Raw genomic sequence first — 20,247 nt, 5'->3', positions numbered from 1 at the left:
CTGTCACTGATACATACATCCCCCAAAACATTGTTTTCATTGAGAAAAATAAATCTGTTTTTTTTTTTTGGTACTGGGGATCGAACTCAGGTCCTTGCGCTTACAAGGCAGGCATGGTGCCACTGAGCTAAATCCCCAGCCCAAATAGATTTTATAGTATTGTTTTGCAGGGAAACTTCCAGAAACCTCAGTCTGAGCCACTCCTGTTGCTGCCTGTGTCCGTACCGGGCACAACCCTGTCCATGGGTCAGCTGTAATTTCTAAGCATTTTTCTGGTCCCAGCTGTTCTTCCCATCAGTGAGGCTGTCTTTGGGATATCTGCTTTTCCCACTTTTCTCCCTCTTGCTCAACAACAGAGGTCTTTCTTGCCAGGGTTGGAGAGGCAGAGATTCTGGGACCAGCTAGGGGCTGCGACCATGGGAGGCCTTGGCAGGGGCCCTGGCTGTTGCCCTACAGGAGCTGGCAGAGGAGCGCGGGCTGGGGGTGGGGGGCTGTTGCTGAAGGGTGGGAAAGGGAACATTCCTCCAGCTGGTGGCAAGAACTGGCCAGCCAGAGGCCTTTTTCACGGCCCAGTGCAGTGCGGCTCTTGTGTTTATGAGCTTTGTGAGATTTAGATCACTCTGTATTAGCTACAGGTTTTTGGGGGTCACATCAAAGGTTAGAAAGCTGTGGAAAGAGTTCTTTCCCCATGAATCACACTTCCCCCAAAAATGTAAATCTCTGAGAAGAGCTGGCTCACTTTATAGAGCTGGCAGCAGAAAGGGGACAGCAAGAGGTCCCAGGGCGTTTTCTTAAAAAACCTCTGGAAGGCTGGACAAAGGAATTCTCAGAGAGAAGAGGAGCCAGAGAAGGAGAAAGAGCTCCTGGGGCAGTTAGATGGACTGGAGTTGGGGACTGCAGTAAGGCAACAGCAAGGCTTCAGATGCTGCTGACCTAGAAGGACCGGGGGCCCTGTATTTCACACCTCTGGGGGCTACCCTGGCTTGTGCAGTGCACAAACTGCACAGCCGCACATGGCAACCTTCTTTTCTTTGTTCCCTTCCAAATGGATTTGGTGTCTCTTTTATGAAATCCTATAGAATCCTCCAGATGGTAATAGATTATACTTATCGTAGTTAAACCTTTGAGGACAAAGGCCATGTCTTCTTAGCTTCTGCTTTCTAGCCTGGCACAGAGTATTGTTCAACAAATGTTTGTGGAATGAACAAATAAAAGTTGTCGAGGGAGTTCTTCTAACATTTGGAGACCGTTATGGCTAAGCCCAAGCATTAGGAGCCAGGAAGACCTTTGATTTCTTTGAAGAAAAAGTAGGATCCTAAGGCACTGCTCCATTAAGGCCCAGATGGACCACCGGCTGCCTTGGGAATCCCCCTGGCAGAGCTGTGTTCAGTTCCCCCTCCTTCCTCTCCCTCGCCTGACCGTCTCTTGTGCCGAGGAATGCTTAAGAAGCCCACAGTCTTGTAGGGCCACAGACACACTTGTGGGTCTGTGGAATGAAGCGGTCACACTGTCAGAAAGGCATGCATGGGACATCAGGAGCCACCGGGCACTGTGGAGGGAGTCGCCAGGCCATCGGAGGCCGTGGGACAGTGGCTTGGCTGAAGCTGCCCTCTGCTCTGTGGCTGTGTAGGTTTGTCTCTCTGGAGCACAGAGAGGTTGAGCATGTAGTCCAAGGTCACACAGCTAGAAGGAGGTCTTACAACCCCATTGGGCAGCTGGCTTGCTGTGCTTGAGCCCAGGCCTTACAAAGCCCTCTCGGGCACACAGAGCAGTCAGATGATGGCTGTGGATTTCATCCCTGGGCCTTTATTTTAAATCTCTGGCCCTGTTAGCAACCCAGCCCCATGTGACACCTGCTGACCCAGTTCTTGGCTCCCTGCTCTGTCCCTGGCCCTGTCTGGCCATCTCCCCCATGGTGGATCTCCTCCAGGGCCTGTGCACCCTGGTGCTGTCCTTGTCCTGGCCACCCGGCTGGCGTGCAGGTCTCCAGGCCGTCCTGACCGTCTGCACTCTGTCCTCTAGCAACATGGGTTAAGGGAGAGGCCTGGGCTCCATCCTCAGACTCCCACACCGACCAGTTCGCAACTCTTGGGAGCCACACTTTTCTGGTCTGTACAATGGGAATGAGCACCACCAGCCCCACAGAAATAGACACACTGATATGAAAAGAGGCTGGGACACAGCTCCTCAGGGAAGTGGCCACAGAGAGCCGCAGCTGCTTATAGGCGCCTTGTGTGGTCCTTATCGGTGCTGTTTGACCTTGAAGTACTAAGACGGCCTGTTTTACAGTGAGGAGATTCCGACTCCGTCAGAATAAGACCTGCTTTGATTGTGCGTTCTGGTGAGAATACATCTTTCACATAGCTCTCCACGGTCATAGCTTCCCAGCCTTATCCTGAGAAATCGCATCTCTCAGCTATGCTCAGAATGCTGCTGAGTTCAGGCATCATTCTGGCTTATTCCAGGGTCCCCAAGCAGAGAGCGGGGACAAGATCCCCCAGACAGCTGTGGGGTACCCGGGGCTCCCAAGGGCCCCTTCCAGACCCCACTTCCTTTCTGTGGCCTTCTGGGGGCTGCAGGACACAGCACTTGAAGCCCAGGGTGGGGAGAGAGACACGGAGACGGCAGCCCAGGCTCCCTCTGCTCTCCCCAAAGCTCGGCCTGGCCAGAGCAGCTCTGCGGCTGGCTAGTGGCAGCTGCCCAGTGCCCACTGTGGGTCCCAGGGCTGGCAGCCTCGTGGCCACGATGCACAGCTCCGCGCCTCTCCTCCTCAGCTATTCCTTCCAGATACACAGTTACAGTTACTGCTTTTTATTTGGATCACTTTTCTGCGTTATGGTATTTGGGTTGTTTTTCCATCCCTCCCCAGTCCCCCCCGCCCCAGGATTCCGAAGAAGACTAGTTTTTGTAGCAAGCTGTAAGCACATCTGCTGTCTGGCTGCAGTATTCTGAGGGCTCTGTCAGGGGGCTCGGGTCTCAGGGAGCCAGGACACGCTGGGCAGCAGGGGCCTGGGGCAGGTCCAGGGCCCCAGGCAGTGAGGACCGCAGTGGGCATACTCTCTGCAGTGGGCACACTTACTGCAATGGGCAGGGCTGGGCTGCAGGGGCCCGAGGGTTGCCAGAGTCCTGGAGCTGCCACTGGCCAACTCCCTGGGCCTGTTGGCTTTGGCTGCTGGCTCTCCGCTCAGCTCCGTACAGGCCAGGCATGGGGTAAGAGGGAAGCCAGAGCTCCTCCCACACCCCAGCCTTCGTTTGGTCTCCTCTTTGGTGAGATCTGACAGATGGGGGTGCTGCGCATGGTAGGTGCTGGAGGCAGGGTGGGTGTACACTTGTCTGTACTAGAGAAAGTGTGGCAGGCGTGTGCAGGCTCTGCAGTCATGGGGCCTGGGTTCCATTCCTGACTCCCCCCGCCCCGCTGGCTGTGAACATGGTAAAGTTGATATGCAGTGGGGATGCAAACATGTCTCCCTCACAGGGTCCTTGTAAGATTTCAGTGAGTTGAGATATGAAAATACTTCCTGGAGCATAGTAAATGTTCAATAAATATTTTAGCTGTTGTTATTATTATGTGTGCATTGGGGTGTATATGGAATTTAGTAGATTTGGGGTGGTGCTTCTTAGACTTTGGGCTGTAATAACTGCTCCCCAGCTTGCTGAAAGTGCCTCACCCATAGGGATTCTGATTCAGCAGGTTTTGGGTGGGCTGAGGAATCCACATTTTAATCCAGAGGCCCTGGTGATGTTGACACACTGGTCTGGAGTCTGAGCTGGAGTCATCTGAGGATTCTGGGTGAATACAGCCTTGGAATGGTCTGGGGTGTGTGTGGAGGGGGGTAGGGGGGGATGTAAATACCCAGTGGTGCTGGGAAGGACTGGATTATTTCCTGGGCTTTGGTTTGTCCTCCAGAGCTGCTTTTCGAATAGAGCAGGAGACCTGATGAAGAGAGCAGAGGAATGAGGTTGAGCTAGGCGGAAGCCAGCCCAGGCAGAGCATTAGGGTTCTAGGAAAGAATGAAGGTTTGTTGAGGTTTCAAGCAGGGGACTGGCACAGCCCACATGAGTGGTCTGGGTGGGACCAGCCAAGAGCACAGCACAAAATTGCACTTAGCTCTAGGCCTGCGTGGCAGCGGGGTCTTTGCCTTGAGAGGAGCAGCAGATGCAGGACCTGGAGAAAGTGAGGAGCCCCAGATGGAGCAGCTGTACTGGCTCCTGCTAAGTCTGGAATCCTCCCTGGGGCTGGGCATCTGAGCCGCCCGAAGAGCACCCACGCCAGCGCTGGGCTCTGGGAGCCCCTCACCCCACCAGCTGAGGCGGAGTACGCCAGGCCAGACTCCTCTCAGGGATAGCTAAGGATAAGAATCCGCCCTTCACTCAGCTATGCAAAAGCTTGGAGTCTCTGGCTCTGTTTTTCTCTGTCTTCTCTCTCAGTAAAGGTCTTTTGGAAAAATTATTTGTTCTGACTGAGTGAAGAAGAGGAGATGGGCTGTGTGAAGGCTGGAGAAAGAGCAGGTTGCCTGCCCAGGAAGGAAACTGCAGAGGCCACCTCGAGGCTGATGTGGGCGCGACCCCCTGAGAGCTGCGTCCTCCCTATCTGGGATCTCCTTCTGGGCAGGGAGTTCGATTTGCACAAGTGAACGTGAAGGGTGAGAGAGTCTGTAGGCGTACATGTGTACAAGTACATGTCATGTGTGTGTGTGTCCACGCATGCGTGTGTCATTTGATGACAATAACAAGATATTTACTGAGAGCTGGCTGTGGTGGCACATGCCTGTAATCCTAGTACTCCGGGAGGCTGAGACACGAGAATCACGAGTTTGAATCCAGCCTTGGCAACTTGAGCAACTTCAGGAGATCTTATCTCAACATAAAAAAATAACAGAGGGCGCAGATGTAGCTCAGTGTGAGGGCCCTGGGTTCAATCCCCAGTGTCACAAAAACAAACGAGATATTGACCAAGTGACTGCTATATGCCAGACCCTCTTCCAAGAGCTTAGGATAGACATATCTGTGAAGAAAATGAAGACCCCTGCACTCTGGGTTGTTATAATCTATGGGGATTTTGCGTCCGGAGCGGGTGGCGTGTGCAGGAATGTATGAGTCCGTGACGCACACATACATGGACAATGAAGAAGGAAACATGAGGTCCAGGCAGACCTGGGCGAGGAACCCTCTGCCATTTTCCAGCCTTGCGATTGTGGGCAAATATTTTCCAAGCCTCAATTTTCTATAAAATGGGAAAATAATCTCTTTCTTTCACAACTGTTGTTGTCTAAGCAAAGTACCTGGTATGCGGTAGTTGGCAAATGATTGGTTTCCTTCTGTTTCCCGTGGAGTTGGAGGAGATACAGTATTTCTGCACACATAGAGCAAGCATGTGTGCAGCTGGGTGAGGTGCCGAGTGTCCCGGAGACTTCTGAACCTGTGACTTCTCCCTGAGTGACAACCTCTTCCCCTCAAGATATATCTTGTGCAGTGAAGATATCTCAGATCTGATTAAAGGTGATGGAATTGCTGGAAAGTTCCATTCTAAGCAAGGAGGTTTGCTAATAAAGAGGGGAAAGAAAGGCCACTAAGTCTGAAATCCTACAAGGTGGCCCACTGAAGCCTTGGCTTAGGCTTGTGGTGACTCCTTCCCGTGGTGATGTGATGCTGTTGCTTGTAGTTGTTTTTAGTGTCACCCCCTTGTTGACACCCACCTACAGCAACTTCAGGCTCTCTGTGCCTGGTTCTGAATGCCCTGGCCATGCTGCCACCTTCGGAGGGCTTCTCCATATCCCCCAGGTTATTTGTAGAAGTGGATCTAGAAGATGGCCCAGCACTAGCCTCCAATAAGCAACCGAGGGAGCAGGACTACACGGCAGAGTGGTCTGCCTGGGACCCCCAAGACCCTCGCTTTATCCTACAGTGAGAAGGAAGGTAGTCCAGCTTCTGCCCTCTAGACTTTCTTCCAAGTAGAAGTCCACGCTTTTGACTATGCCCTCAAGGAGACAGCCCAGTCTCAGTGTCCCTCTTCTGCCTCATTTCTAAGTATCCACTGGATATCCCATTGAGCAACTGAAACCCAGTGTGCCTGAAACCATATCCACCTTCTTGCCCCCAAACCAGCTCTCCCTGAGCATCCGGCTATTCTGATTAATGACTGCAGTAGCCTTCCAGTCACGCAGCTGGAAAAGCTGAGTCATATTCACGTCTCCCTGGGTTTTGCTTCCCACAGTTAATCAATTATCAAATCATTTCAAGTTATTCCTCCAACCAGCCCTTTCCCATCCTCATTCCGGAGCCACCATTGGTCAGGCTGTCATCTACTCTCATCTGGTCTATTGCTGGGGTCTCCCACTTGGCCTCCCTTGGTCCTCAACCAGCCAGTGTCTTTTCCTAAAGCGTTCCCATGTGCTCTCCTTTTGCCTCTGCCCCAGATGCTATCTCCACCCCCAGCGCCCTCTTCTCTCCTCCACAGACTCGTGGCTCAAGCCTAAGCGCTCCCTTCCTTGTTCCCAGGACACCGCACACTCCTGCTGCTCTGCCTTTCCTCGTGCAGTTGTTTCCATTGCCTGGAATCCGTTTCCCCATGCCGGCCTTTTAGCTAAATTCTAGCCATTTTTAACACTTGATAACATCCCTGGCTGAGTTGCACCCTGTGGTTTTAGAAAATAGGATGAGGGGAAGCTGGGAAAAGTTACTAACAGTTTGCTAGAAGTAGAAAATTTAGTCCACCCCTGGGGCAGACTTTTCATTTGGTTTTGGGAAAATCAACACAAACCCAACACTAGATAGTCACTGTCAGGCTGAACACAGATGTTAACTGTTCTGGTTCAGCAATGCGGATAGCAGGGCCCTGGGAGTGGGGGCTGCTGCCTTCTCTCTTTCTTCCCTGAGGCTCCAGGGGAGGAACTGTGAAGGGAGGGAGCCTGAACTGGTTCCCCTGGAGATAGCTGTTTTCAGCTGAAGTTGAGAGAGTTACCACAAGCCAGAAACCAGGGACAAGCATTCTTCTTGAAGAGCTGGGAGGGATTCAGGCATTGTCGATTTGGGGTCCAGGTAACATATCTTGATGTAGAGCTGGGGAGGACTGTGTCAGCCTCACGTGGAGCCCAGCATCTCTCTAGAACCCCAGGGCATTGGAGAAGGCAGCAGCCATGGGGCCTGGGAACCCTACAGAAGCAGCCCAGGCAGAGGATCCTTTCTTGGGCCTCCACCATCCCTGTCATGGCCGCAGTGCACACATGTGTTTGTGACATCATGGGAGATGCTCCATGGGGAGCTCAAAGAAATACGTGTCGCATGGGATGGTGATCAGTGTCCCTGTACCTCACTGTTAAGGCATCAACAAATCATTTCTACCCAGAGGAGTGAAAACAAGACACGCTGGAGATAGAAAACCACCCTCTACTGTTAACTATGGTTGCCTCTGGGTGCTGGTATTGTAGAGAATTCATGTTCTTTATATTTCCATGAAACTTTCCAATATTCCTACAAGAAGTATTTGCAATTAGAAAAATCAATGCTATGAATAAGGAATTTTTTTTTTTTTGGTACTGGGGATCCAACTCTGGACCTTGCACCTGCGAGGCAGTTGGCGAAACCACTGAGCTAAATTTCTGGCCCAAGTAAGGAATATTTTATCTTATCTCCCTTCCCCTCCAAGGCTCAGGGGAAATCTTTGCACCACTGAAGGCTGGGCCGACAGGAGCTCAGGCGCAGGGCTGACCTGCATTCAGCTTGCGGGCAATTTCTTCCGTTTCTTGGGTTCCTGTGCCAGCCCTGCCAGCTCTTCAGTTACAAGGAGCCCCTCTCCTGTCACTGGCCTGACACTCAGTCCTCTCGGTAGAGCTGCTTCTCAGCCCTGTGTCCGTGAGATGGGGAGCAGCATGGGCAGCCTGAGAAAGGAGCCCATGAACATAGAGGAGGCCTCCTGCAATGGAAGGCTTCCGGACCCTGGAGCAGAGATCTGCACTGCAATCTCACTCTGCCAGTGACAGCAAGGTGGCTTGCTGTCATTAAAGATGGGTTCTGTCATTAAAACAGAGATAATGTTACCAACCTTAAAACACTGATAAATAAGCAAACCACCGAAGCCCCCACCACAGTGTCTGGTTTTGGTAACTATTGTTATTAGGAAATCCATTCACCCAACAAATGTTTCTAGATACCAGGCATATATATAAGTGGTGAAATTATAGTAGAGAAAAAAAGAGATGAACATCCTTACCCTCAGAGAGCATACATGCTCACATAAGGAGGTAGATATTGCCAGACGTGGTGGTGCACACCTGCAATCCCAGTACTCTGAGAGGCTGAGGCAGGAGGATTACAAGTTCAAGCCCAGCGTGGGCGATTTAACAACTTAATGAGATCCTATCTCAAGCAATTAAAAAAAAAATGGTCTGGGGATGTAGTTCATGTGTTCAGTCCCCAGTATAGGAAATACATTTTTTTTAATATAAGGAGGTAGATAATAAGTATAATACATTGCTTGTCAGGTGATGATGCATGTGGTAGGAAGGAATAAAGTAGGCAGTGGCGGCAGTGCTGGGCAGGTGTACAATCTTAAAGAACTCAGGGAAAGCCTCCTGGAGCAGTGACATTTGAATCACAGCTGAAGGTGATCAGGGGTGGGTGGCCCGGAGAAAGGGTCCTGCCAGAGAAACCTTCCATTGCAGGAGGCCTCCTCTATCTTTATGGCCTCCCTTTCTCATGGACACAGAGCTCCGGCAGCAAGTCTGGGAGATGTCTCGGAGATATCATCCCTCAACAATGAGCTCCTCTCCCATGTGGAGTGCTACAACCAGAGAAGCCAACGTACTGCTGGCCCTTAATACCGCCTCCACCCTCCAGCCAGGGTGCTCTAGGGCAGGTGTGTCCAGCCCAGGGCAGCTAGTAATGCAGCCCCACCAGACTGGAAACTTCTAACATTATTATGTCATTTTTAGTTTTTTTTTCATGATTGCACAGTGCTTGAGCAGATGACGTAGGGCTCTGGGTGACAGGGGATGCTGTGCAGGGAAAGCACAATCAGTCCAACTGAAGCTCCTGTGTATTAGATGTGACCTGTGCTTGTGCAACTTGTCCTGTAAAACACACCGGTTACTGGTAATGTTGCACCTACCTACACACGTATGTGCTGTGAAGACAGGCGTTTATTGTTATTAAGCAGATGTAAGTGTGTTCTTATGTAATTATTACACTTAGGCTTGTGTTACTTTGTAAAATAATTTAATATGTTCAAATAAGAACAATAAAGGAAGTTTTCTACTCATATAATTAACTATATTATATATTTTATATGCAACCCAAGATAACTCTTCACTCAATGTAGCCCAGACAAGCCAGGGTATGATACCAGGGTAGGATGTAAATGAGCAGCACCAGAGGTTTCTTTCCTTCCCTCCCAGCCTCATTTTTCCAACAGGAGCTTAGTTCCTCCCTAGGAACTCTTTGAGGACCAGTCAGTGTTACACCAGCAAGAACCTGGACGATTTAGGTTCAAGTTCTGGGTCTGCATCCCCTAGTTATGTCATGAGCTTGGCCAGATCATTTAACTTGTCCACTGAAAGGCTGGAATTCTTTCCTGTGGTTTCTTACACTATCTGTCTTAGTCACTTTCCTCATGGCTGGGACAAAATACCCACCACAACTTAAAACAGGAGAGGTTTATTTTGGCTGTTTAGGTCCATAGTTGGCCGACTCCAAGGCAGGATGCTAGGGCAGAAGGGCATTGAGAAGGAAAATCTGCTCACCTCATGGAATCCAGGAAGCAGAGAGCACGAAGGGAGGAGTGGCAAGGGTGATACAGCCTTCCAGGCCACGCCCCCAAATGACCCACCTCTTCCACCCAGAACTTATCTGACAGCAAGTCAGGTACAAGTCCCTGTAATCCAACTGCCTTCCAAAAGCCCCACCTATGAGTGCACAAGGCTCTTGGGGACATCTAGATATAAACTATGACAGTATCCTAATGCAGGCAATGTAGGGTTGTGTGCAGATGCATGAAACCATGTGGTTGTCATACTTAGCGCCGTGCCTGGCTGCCACTGTTACTGGTCATAACTGGCTGGGGAACTGGGCAAAGTCTGACTACAGCTGGAAGGCTGGGGTGTGGGGCACAGCTTGCAGCTGACCCCTTTTCCAATCACCCAGCAAACTTTCTTAGATCTTTGTTTCTCAGACTGACCTTCCTTGCTCAAGGTTACAGTAATGACATTTAAAGGGCCTTGAGGAGGATACTTTCCAGAACACCTAAGCTCCTTGCTCAGTACACTGTTTCTGCTGGGAGGTTAATTATTGCCATCTCTGCTGGGCTGCACAATTTGAAGAATAATTCACACAAGTTATCAGTTGCCCCCTGACCGAGGCATGGAGCATAATTACCTCAGGTGGAAACTGATTCATTCTGTGAATGGAGACCTGATTTACAGAGGCTGCAAATGAGCTGCCAGCTCTGGATCCCTATGTGCCTGCTGGATACTAGGACTTAACCGACCTGAGTCTTTCCAAACACCACCCTCCAAGTCCAGTGGGTTAGAAATCTCAGCTCTGGTGAGTGTCAAGATCCCTGCAGTCCGTGGCCCAGCTGAGACTGCAGGCTTGGCTTCCTGGCTGCACTGTAATTATGACTTGGGGTAACCCATCTGCCAGCACTCTCTCCATCCTTCCTGCCCCAAACACAGTGTTTTGCCCAGAAGCACCTAGCTCTATGTGTTTTCGAAGGGGAAGAAGATGGGGAATCCGGGTCTCCCTTCTCCCTCCTGGGAATGGCCACAGCACTGTGGAATTCATCTCTTGTCCTTACCAAGTCAATGTCTGCTTCACACATGAGTCTGGAGGCCACACTCCCTGTGCTTCTGAGAAGCTGATGATGGCACCAGTGACATGGGAAGTCTTTCATCCTGTGGCAAGGGTAGGAGTTCTGCCAGCATTTGTACCGTCTGGAAACAACGCTGGGATTCACACTGCAGGTCCACAAGCATTATTTGATTGTTCCATGGCATGAAAGACTGATTTGAGGATTACAGGAAAGGGCAGACTAAACACTGAGGAAACATCGCCCCTAAGGGCAAAACATGCCAAGACTGAGCAAAATTACACATTCAGCATTTGTGAGCTCTCTGAGAACATCGAGAAGAAAGTCAGCAGGCCTGGAATCAGTGTTCACAGATGATTCCCCAACTTTCTTTTAGCCTCTTTTTTACCCTCCTGCAGGCCAGCATCTTGTCATAATTATCTTGACTCCATGGCCCTTGTGTCTCCAGAGAGTGGGGTCTGAACAAAGATGAGTCAGGTGACAGATGACCCAACTCTGGGAAGAGTCCCAAGAAAGAAATGTAAAATACTGACAACTGTAGGCTCTTGACTCAGCCAGACTCCAGCTTCGATCCTTGTTCTGACTAGCTGAGACCCTAAGGACTTCTGAGTTTATTTGCTTAGTGACAATGGAACAGATAATATCTATCCTGCAAGACTATTATGAAAATCATTAAAACACACATAAACCATAAAGAAGCTGGTGCATCTTAGGAATTTAATAAATGCCAAGTATTACTATCATTAGTATGTGTAAAATGGAGGGATTTAGTAATAGCTGCTTTTCAATGTGACTGTAAAAAGTAGAGAGAAAAATACCTTTGGTCCATAGATGTTTAATAAATGGTACAGTTGTCAGTCCTAGCTTTGCCATAGGCACCATGTCTGATGCTGGGCAAAGCCGTCTCGGTCATGGTAAAGTGGAGAGTATTTCTACCCTGCCTCATTCCCTTAAGAGAGTGTGGGGGCAGCTGGAGATAATTACACCCGCCTTGTTTTTTGGAGTTGTGAAAACTAAAACCACACACAGTTTACTGAAGGCCAGGAGTGGGGAACAATGTGTTAGAATGAAAACACACTGGACTGGGGGGCAAGAGACTTGGGTTCTAGTCTTGATATTCTTTTACCTAACAAAGTTGAACGGCAGGCAAACTGTCAAATAATCTTGGCCTTAAGGTACACACACTACCAACCTCTCAGCCACTAAGAACATCCAGAACATGAAAATTTTCCGTTATTGTTCTTTGAGGGCAAAGCCAGTCTTCCCATTTTACTGAATCCAGTGCCTTCATCCCAAAATACACCTTCAGCCTTTTTTAAATTTTATATTTTTTTGGCTTGAGACAGGGACTCATTAAGTTCCCCAGGCTGGGCTCAAACTTTCAATCTTCCTGCCTCAGCCTCCCTCAGTGCTGAAATCACAGGTGTGGCCCACTGCATTCGACTTCAGTCTTTCCATTTTAATAACCTTGGTACCCAGCAAAGTTGTTGGTAGAACAGTTGAGGGCACTCAGTATCTTGTTTTTGCTTAATGAATTATAAACTACTTAGAACTCATATTTTTAATCATCACTAGACTTTTTTCCCCATAAGCTGACAGCTTTGGTCTGATTTGTTGGATCCCTGGGCCCCATCTGAAAGTTATCTGTATTCTATGCCAACCTTAAAAGACTCAGAAATGTTATTTGATACAACTGGAAGCAGAGAACTAACAGCAAAGAGAACAAAAAGCAACTCTTCTTTTATGACAGCTGTAGGGAGACAGTTTCCTAATCCACTCCCCTCCATCTCTGCTGTGGGTTCCATTCCAGTAGGTTCCCTATTATTATATACATCTTTCTATAGGATTTCTCCCCGAAGTGAAGGTGGTAGGCATTGCACAGTCCAGATCAGCTAGCACATGACTCTTCTTGGTATTAAAAATGTGAAGGATGCACCAAATGGGAGGTGGCAGGTGGAAAGCAGCAGGTAGAAACATGGAGGACCACTGTGCTTCCTGATGTAGGGGAGAGATCTTGAAGTACAACTTCTTGATAACAGGAGACATCAGATGTACTCTCCATCATACTACATAGTATTTCAGAACTGTTACACTAACTACTCTCCCAAGGGTTTGGTAGAAGAGTGAAACCGAGGTGGAGAGAGAGAGAAGCCAAAATGCCCAGGGTCACGATCTTTGCGCGCTGTAACAAAATGCCTTAGCGCAAGACCACTGGCAAATACAGGGCATTTCCCAAGTCTGCTGCATAGCGAGTCTTTTCCCCAAGGTATTGAGGAGCATCTGATTTTAAATCACTTTAAACACCATCCACCACCTCACCGCCGTTTTCACTTCCTTTCTCTATTCCGTCCCCTCTCTCTGAGTCTGAGAAGACTTACCAAAGGTAATCTCAAGCAATCCTGACAGATCACAGCTGGGTTAGGCGTCCTTTGTAGTCTTCAACTCACTGTATTGTAACTTCTGGTTTATTTATATATTCCCCAATTCTATAAAAAATAAAACGTATCCTATTCCCAAATGCCCCAAATAAGTGTATCCAAAAAATCAAGATGTTCAACACGTGTATAATTTATTAAGTGTTCAGGGTATACTTGCAATTTACTGGACTGTTTTTCTAGATACTATAACATCTAAGCAAATGTCAGTCTTTAAAAAAAATATACAACAGACAAAAAGTGTTGGAGGCTAGACATTGAATCAGCTGTTTTCTTCCTCTAGTACATCATCATAATGCTAAGATTCTTCAAACGATTTAAATAACAGCATTCCCACGCTGCATAATCTTTTCAAGATCGCAGAATAAAGTTTTTCAATCCATTTTTAAAAACTAGCAAAACTCTACAACAAAATCTTCCAGAAAAAAAGACCAAATTCATTTATATACATATTAAATGTAATACGACCTAAGAGGATACAAAACCTAAAAAGTTATGCAATTTCTTTAGAAATGACTTTCACCCTACCTACACCAATGACTCAAGACAGTGGCTTCCACACCCGTAGGGTCCTTGTTTTCCATCTTTCCACCAGCCCTAACCAGCGCCAGTGCAGGGCCTAGCACTGGCTGGGGACCTGGCTCCTAGCCCTCACACTGCCCTCAGCCCTGGCTTTGGCTCTGGCCCTGTTGGCCTGTCTGCTACAGCCTCACGATACTGCAATGGCCAGTGCTGGGGTTCTTTCTTATGGAGGCTGCCCACAAACCCTAGGCCTTTCATCTTGCTGATTTCCAGGTTTTTTCCGGGGCAACAAGAGAATTCATATTCTGGTGGACTAGGCACCTGCCTGTAACTGATGTATCGCTGCCCAAAAAAATCTTCCGCAAGCCTCTTTGGTTACTCAGACGAAGCGATACTTTGAAGCAAGGACCCCCCAAACGACACTGCCTCTCCCAGACCTGGGCCACCCTGGCTCTATTTATTACCTTTCATGTAGATAAGACCCAAGATCATCACTAAGAGACCCAATCTGGGGCCATCTCCTCCTAGATCCTCCTCCTCCTCCAAAGGTTTTAAGTTTGTTGATCAGGATTTAAGAGTGGTGCTTGCGGTCGAGCTGTTTCAGCTCGAAACCAAAAGCATACCGCACATGCTCTGCGGCCCTTGAGATGATCTCCGGGAACAGATCCTTCCAGTCTCCAACAACGTATTTCACCATCTCAGAGTGCGTGATGGGACACCTCATCCTGTTCTCCACCAGCAGAAACTGCACCAACTCGGCCACCGTCCGATTCGGGAAGCAGTGTGCCCGCTCCGCGTCAGGGCTTTGGCGCCTTTCCCGGGCGAGGGCGGGCTACGCAGCCTTCTCCTCCCTCACCGTCCCGAGGGCCTCCTTGGGGCTCTCCTGCAGGAGGGGGCTCGAGGCCTCCTCCTGAGAGACGGCCAGGGCCTGGGTCTCACCGTCACAGCTGCCATCCTGCTCCCTCTCGGCCCGAGAGTCCGGGAGACCCCCGCGCTCCGGCAGGCAGAACAGCGCGCACAAGGGCTGAGCGGTGTGCGAGCCGCTGCGCGAACCCGGACGGAAGGGTTGGACGGCGGGAGGAGAACTGGGTGCGACGGCAGAGGGGCCTCTGAAGCTGCGGGACTCTAGCCCACTACACGGGAACTGCTGCCATAACGCCGCGAGCGCCCTAGAGCGGCAGCCGCTGCGCAGCCTCAGTCCGCGCCCGCTCCGGCCACTTCCGGCCACCTCAGCCAAGATGGCCGTCCCGGGTCCGCGCGAAGCCCTTCCTCTTCCGGTCCTGCCTGGGTTATGGTTGTGCGCTGCCTGCTTGGTTGGGAAAGCTGAGAGGAAAGGGGATATAACCAGGGCTTTTTCATTCAAGGCATGTTTCAATAAGTAAGGGATGAAGTAGTAATAGAGTCTTTTTTTATAAATGTGGGTAGCTCTGATTTTGAGTGTTTTCCTGTAGCTCAAGCCAGAGTGTATGGAGGCCAAGACTGGGAGATAAGGCTCCCTGGACTAGTTAATGAAGGGCCTCGACCAAGATGCTAGGGTTAATGAAGTTTATTCTGGACACAATAGGGAAAAACTATGTGTGCGCGTGCGGGGCGGGGCAAAGAGTGTCTGGGCCAGGTCTGTGTCTTTAGCCTCTGGTGGCAGGGTGGAGGTTAGGTTGGAGTGGACCCTTCTAAAAGCCAGCAATCCAGTTTGGAGGATTACAGTGGAGAATAGGAATTGGAACCTGGAGAAGAACATAGAGGCACCCAGAAGTATTGTTCAGTGGATAATTATGATGAGAGGGTCTATGGCAATAAGAGGAAAATGATAAGAGCTAATTGAGGAATACTGAATGGTTGGAGGAAAGTATTCCACCCCCTAAACACACACACACACCTCCTGAGTTCCCAGCCAAACTTATCTACTCTTCCGGGCCCAGCTTAAATGTCACCTTTCCAAAGTCTTCCTTAGTCACTGTGCGTGGAATTTATTTACTATCATCTCTGAATCACAGTAACAACTTGTGTTTATTTGACATCTATGTATATAGGCTAGACTCTGTTCTAAGCAGTTTTCAAATATTAATTCATTTGATTCTCATTATCATCCTCAATTTATAAATTATTGTGTTTTTTCCTGTGGCATTTGCTATTTTCTAGCTATATAATCTTGAGAACATTACCTAAACTCCCTGACCTTCAGTTGCCATATCAGTACAATGGGAATAATAGTATTCAGAGATTATGTAAAGTAATGCACATATGCATTTAACACAGTGCTTGACACATACTAAGTATTCCATAAATGTTAGCTGCATTATTATTGAGTACTTACCCTGCTAGGTAAGTAGTAGTATCCACATTTTACAAGTGCAGTAACATACGAAGTGGTTAAGTAACTTACCGGGCATCTTGGAACTGGGATTTGAACCCATATAGTATGACCATACTCTTAATCATTACATTAATAGATGTTAATTGTTATTATTTACCACACTTTGTATTGTAATTATTTTTATTATTTTTATTTTTGGTACCGGGGATCGAACTCAGGTCCTTGCGCTTGCGAGGCAGGCGGCGGAACCACTGAGCTAAATCCCTGGCAATTATTTTTGTTTTTTCTTCTCACCTTCCCCAAACCAAACATCGTAAAAACTAGGGCCATGTTTTCAATCATTTAAAGAGCCTCTCAAAGTTGGCACTCAACGTACACTTGTCAATGTATAAATGGTGGAGGCCTTTACTTTTTTCCTTAGGAATTAGCAGTTTATTTTCAGTAAGTATCAGACTTTTCTAGATATAAACATGAAATATGTCTTTTAAAAATATATACCCATTAATATATGACTTACAAAAACTGAAAGTACGTGAATGAAGCAGGAGGATGTTTATTATAGTCTAGCTTGAGGCCATTATTAGTTTGCATTGTGCCAAATATTTTATGTACAGTGTAATTTAGTCCTCAAAAGTCCTTATTAAGAAGGTATTATTATCCTCATTTTACAAATGGGAAAACAGTCACAGGGAGGTTAAGTCACCAGCCTCAAACTACCCATCTGTTATGTGCTAAACCAGAAGTCTAAACACAGATCTGCCTACTCTGAAGCCTGAGCTCATGACCACCATCCTGGATGACCTAGTTAGCCACCCCTACCCAAAAGGGTAATGCTAGAGATAATAATCCATTTACATGTTTTTGTCATTGCAAGCATGCCCAAGAGGATACGCAGAAGACATATACATGGAAAGAAGCATGCAGGAATAAATTAAGTGGAAAGAATTTTGAGGGAAAAATTAACAGTAATATAGCTGGATTGAAAAATGTAATACTTGTTATAAAAAGAAACTACAGGTATGATTTGGGTGAGTCTGGCAGAAAAAAGATACAGCCAGACATACTGGTGCAGGTCTATAATCCCAGCATTCTGGGAGGCTGAGGCAGAAGGATCACAAGTTTGAGTCCAGCCTGGGCAACTTAGTGACTTGGTGAGACCCTGTCTGAAAATTTTAAAAAGGGCTGGGGACATAGCTCAGTGCAAAAACCTTGAGTTCAATCCCTAGTACCACAAAAGGAGGAGGAGGAAACAGGAGGTTATATATCTAATATTCCATTTATCTGATGTTCAAGGCAGGATAAACTAATGTATGGTAATAGAAATTAGGATGGTGGAGGCTTAGCATGAGGTTACCTGGAAGGGGGTATCCAAGAACTTTCTAGGGGGATGGAAATGTGTATCCTGATTTGACTATACTTGCATTTGTCAAAACTTACCAAGCTGTACACTTAATACCTGTGTATTTCATGGCATATAAATTATACCTAAAATTATGAAAAGTAAAACATTGTAAAATAAAGGCCTTTGGGTGTGGGAGGTAGTGATAAGTATGAAAGGAAAATGGACTTTGCCTTAGCACTTGCTAGTCCCTAGGTGCTACCGTGTTACACTGAAAGGACATAAATAGTTGGTTTTCCAGTTTTGATTGTGCCCACCATGTACTGGATGGGCTTTTAATAATTACCCAAGCTGTTAAAATGGAGGCAAGGAATATCTCTTTGGTTGGGGAATGGTGAAACACTTTGATAACTTGTTTTCGAACCTTCATGAGGGGTTATCCTCAGGTAGCCTAGCCTACAGACTGAGAAAGCACACAGTGCTTAGTATAGTTTAGTGTGTGGAAAGGGTGGGAGTTATGCTGGAAACAGAATTGCAGGACGAATTGTCCTGGAATGTCTAGCACCGTGTGGGAGTGTGGGAAAGGTGTTACTCCGACCACTGAGCCAGATCCTTTCCTACCCATGACCTTGCACGGGACCTTGAACCTCTCTGGGCCACTAATCCTCATCTGTAAACCCAGCAAACCTTGCTTTGTCCATCCCCCAGGGCGATTTTGAGGCTCAAGATTATAAATGTAAATGTGCTTTCAAAGTGCTCTACCTTTAAGAAACAAGTATAAAATGTTACAGACTTTTTTTTTTTTTAAGAGAAGTGGTAGAAAAATCCCAGTAATGAGTGTGACTGGCCTCTCATACAGACATTCTGGAATGAGCTTACACATTCCTAGTTGAAAAAAACTGCCTGGCCAAAAAGATTAAATAAAGAAATGTCAAGTACTGACACTCCATTTGAGGCCAGTGAGTACTTTGGTGGGGAGCCAGGGTTATCTTTTTGGATTCCTTCTAAACTTGGCAATGGAGTCCTCCAAACCCTTGAATGCTTTCTTCACCCAGGTGCTGAGTAACATGTCACCCCCTATCTGAGCGGGTCCCAAGCCTCGTAGGTCCTTGTGTCTTCCCCATTTGTCCTGGCAGCCTTGACAGCCATGCAGCGGATCCAGCTCACAGAAAGGATCAGAGGAAGTGCTTTGTCCCTTATCCCAAGGCTGAGGCAAAATGAAGCCCAGTGTTGTTGGAGCAGAGTAGGCAGAGCATGAGGCTTTGGGTCCTGTTTGTGTGCCTGGGATTGAGGCAGGATGGCCAGGCGGATGATCCGATCTGACTTGGGTAACGAAAATTGTTTGTTACTGTTTGAAGAGCAATTGTGTAAGCAACAGTACTTCTGTGTTTGGCTGCCTGTGACTCACCAGTGTCTGTAACGTAACACCAAGCTCAGAGGAGGAGCAGACCCTGGGCAGGGGGGATGCAGGGGGCAGGGGGCCCCTACTCATTTACTCCCTCCTCCCTCCTCCACTGTCCCAACCCCTCTCTAACCCTCCAAGGAGAGTTGGCGAGAAGGCATTTGCCACCTGGACACAATGAGGCCCAGTGCGAGGGGCAGGCAAGAGGCTGGCCTGGAGCCAGGCCCTGGCCTGAATGGCTGTTGCCAAGGGGCTGCCAACAGCCCATCTCAGTCCCCAAGAGGCTGGGCTGAGTGGGGGGCAACCCCACCTCCAACGCCCAGCTCATGCCATTTGCTGGCCGTGATCAGAATGTGCAGGCGAAGGGGCTTTGAGCACTGAACAGAGCGTTTTGCCTCTGCTGGCTGCCCACTCACTTGGATTAGAGCAGCCTCTCCGGAGCCCCTTTGTTGGCTGCTTGTCATTCCGCACGCACTGAGCACTGTGCATTCATCTTTATTAGTTCTAATTGCTTCCCCATTCTAATGGGATCTTGATATTCCCATACAATTGAAAGGAAATGTATTCATTAAAATAATTCTTCTCCTAACTGCCGCTTCAAGCTGCTCCTGTAAGTGACATTGTCTCTCACCACAGCCTGCTGAGGCCTCTTGTTAAGACTCTAGTCAAAAGCCAACTTCAGGCGGCAAACTTTCCTTCCAGGAGTTTCCAGACACTGGAGAGAGGGTGCTTTTTAATCGACTCACACACAGGAGTTGGAGGCCAGCTGGTGTAATGGGGGTGCTGCTCCTTAGGGGGCGGGGGGAGAAGGGCTCGCCTCCTGCTCTGCCTCCTAATAACAATGACTGCTTTCTGCACACCGGCTCGTTTGGAGAGGGCTTCCCCGTCATGTGTGTGAAACTTTCTGTTTATGCCACAGCAGTTACTAGGTGTGTTCCAAGCACAAGGCGCTGAGTAAGGTGCTGTGGGAAGTGGGAGACGGGACTGTAGTCTTGAGGTGTTTATGGTCTTGGTGGGTGGCTCCCGGCCCCAAGGCCCTAGACTTAGGCATGGGAGGAAATAATTAGCTGTATTTCGAGAATGCACTCAGTATTCAAAAGGCTTAAAAGGATTGAAAATTTAGAAAAGCAGGCGATTATTTTATAAATGTGTTTGATTTAATAACCAAACTCTTTCGTGCCACGTGATCATGAGGGTAATACAAGGAGCTTTGGGGGGCTTGGGGACCACTGATCTATTTGGGGAAAATAGGCCATTATAGAGCGACTGTGCAGATGTGGGTTCTTTGCATGAGTGGTGTAAATAAAGCACCATAGGAGTTGGGAGGAGTGTAAGGAAGAATGTGCTGAACACAACACAAGTGCTTATTCCTATGGAAGCATAATTACTCCTCATTTTACAAATGAGATGGATGGGTTAAGACTCACCGCTGTC

General features: G+C 48.2%; 1 protein-coding gene and 1 long non-coding RNA gene across 2 annotated transcripts in view; one reads left to right on the top strand and one right to left on the bottom strand.

Annotated features, from left to right (window-relative positions):
* LOC147825424 (uncharacterized) overlaps positions 1 to 20,247 on the top strand; it is a 41,232-nt gene that overhangs the window by 7,302 nt on the left and 13,683 nt on the right. The gene's annotated exons all lie outside the window — the stretch shown is intronic.
* On the bottom strand, positions 11,497 to 16,148 carry Magef1 (MAGE family member F1). The gene is given in 6 exon segments (XM_087185961.1): positions 11,497 to 13,932; positions 13,935 to 14,135; positions 14,138 to 14,213; positions 14,215 to 14,313; positions 14,315 to 15,081; positions 16,142 to 16,148. Coding segments are annotated over 6 exon segments (1,227 nt in total). The 3' UTR covers positions 11,497 to 13,855.

The sequence above is a fragment of the Heterocephalus glaber genome, unplaced genomic scaffold (genome assembly GCF_053883595.1).
Source record: "Heterocephalus glaber isolate CG9 unplaced genomic scaffold, H.glaber_assembly_v1.0 deba00001504, whole genome shotgun sequence".
In the NCBI taxonomy this organism is placed as follows: Eukaryota; Metazoa; Chordata; class Mammalia; order Rodentia; family Bathyergidae; genus Heterocephalus; species Heterocephalus glaber.
The sequence above is the reverse complement of the archived record's forward strand: the minus strand, read 5'-3'. Positions and strand labels throughout refer to the sequence as shown.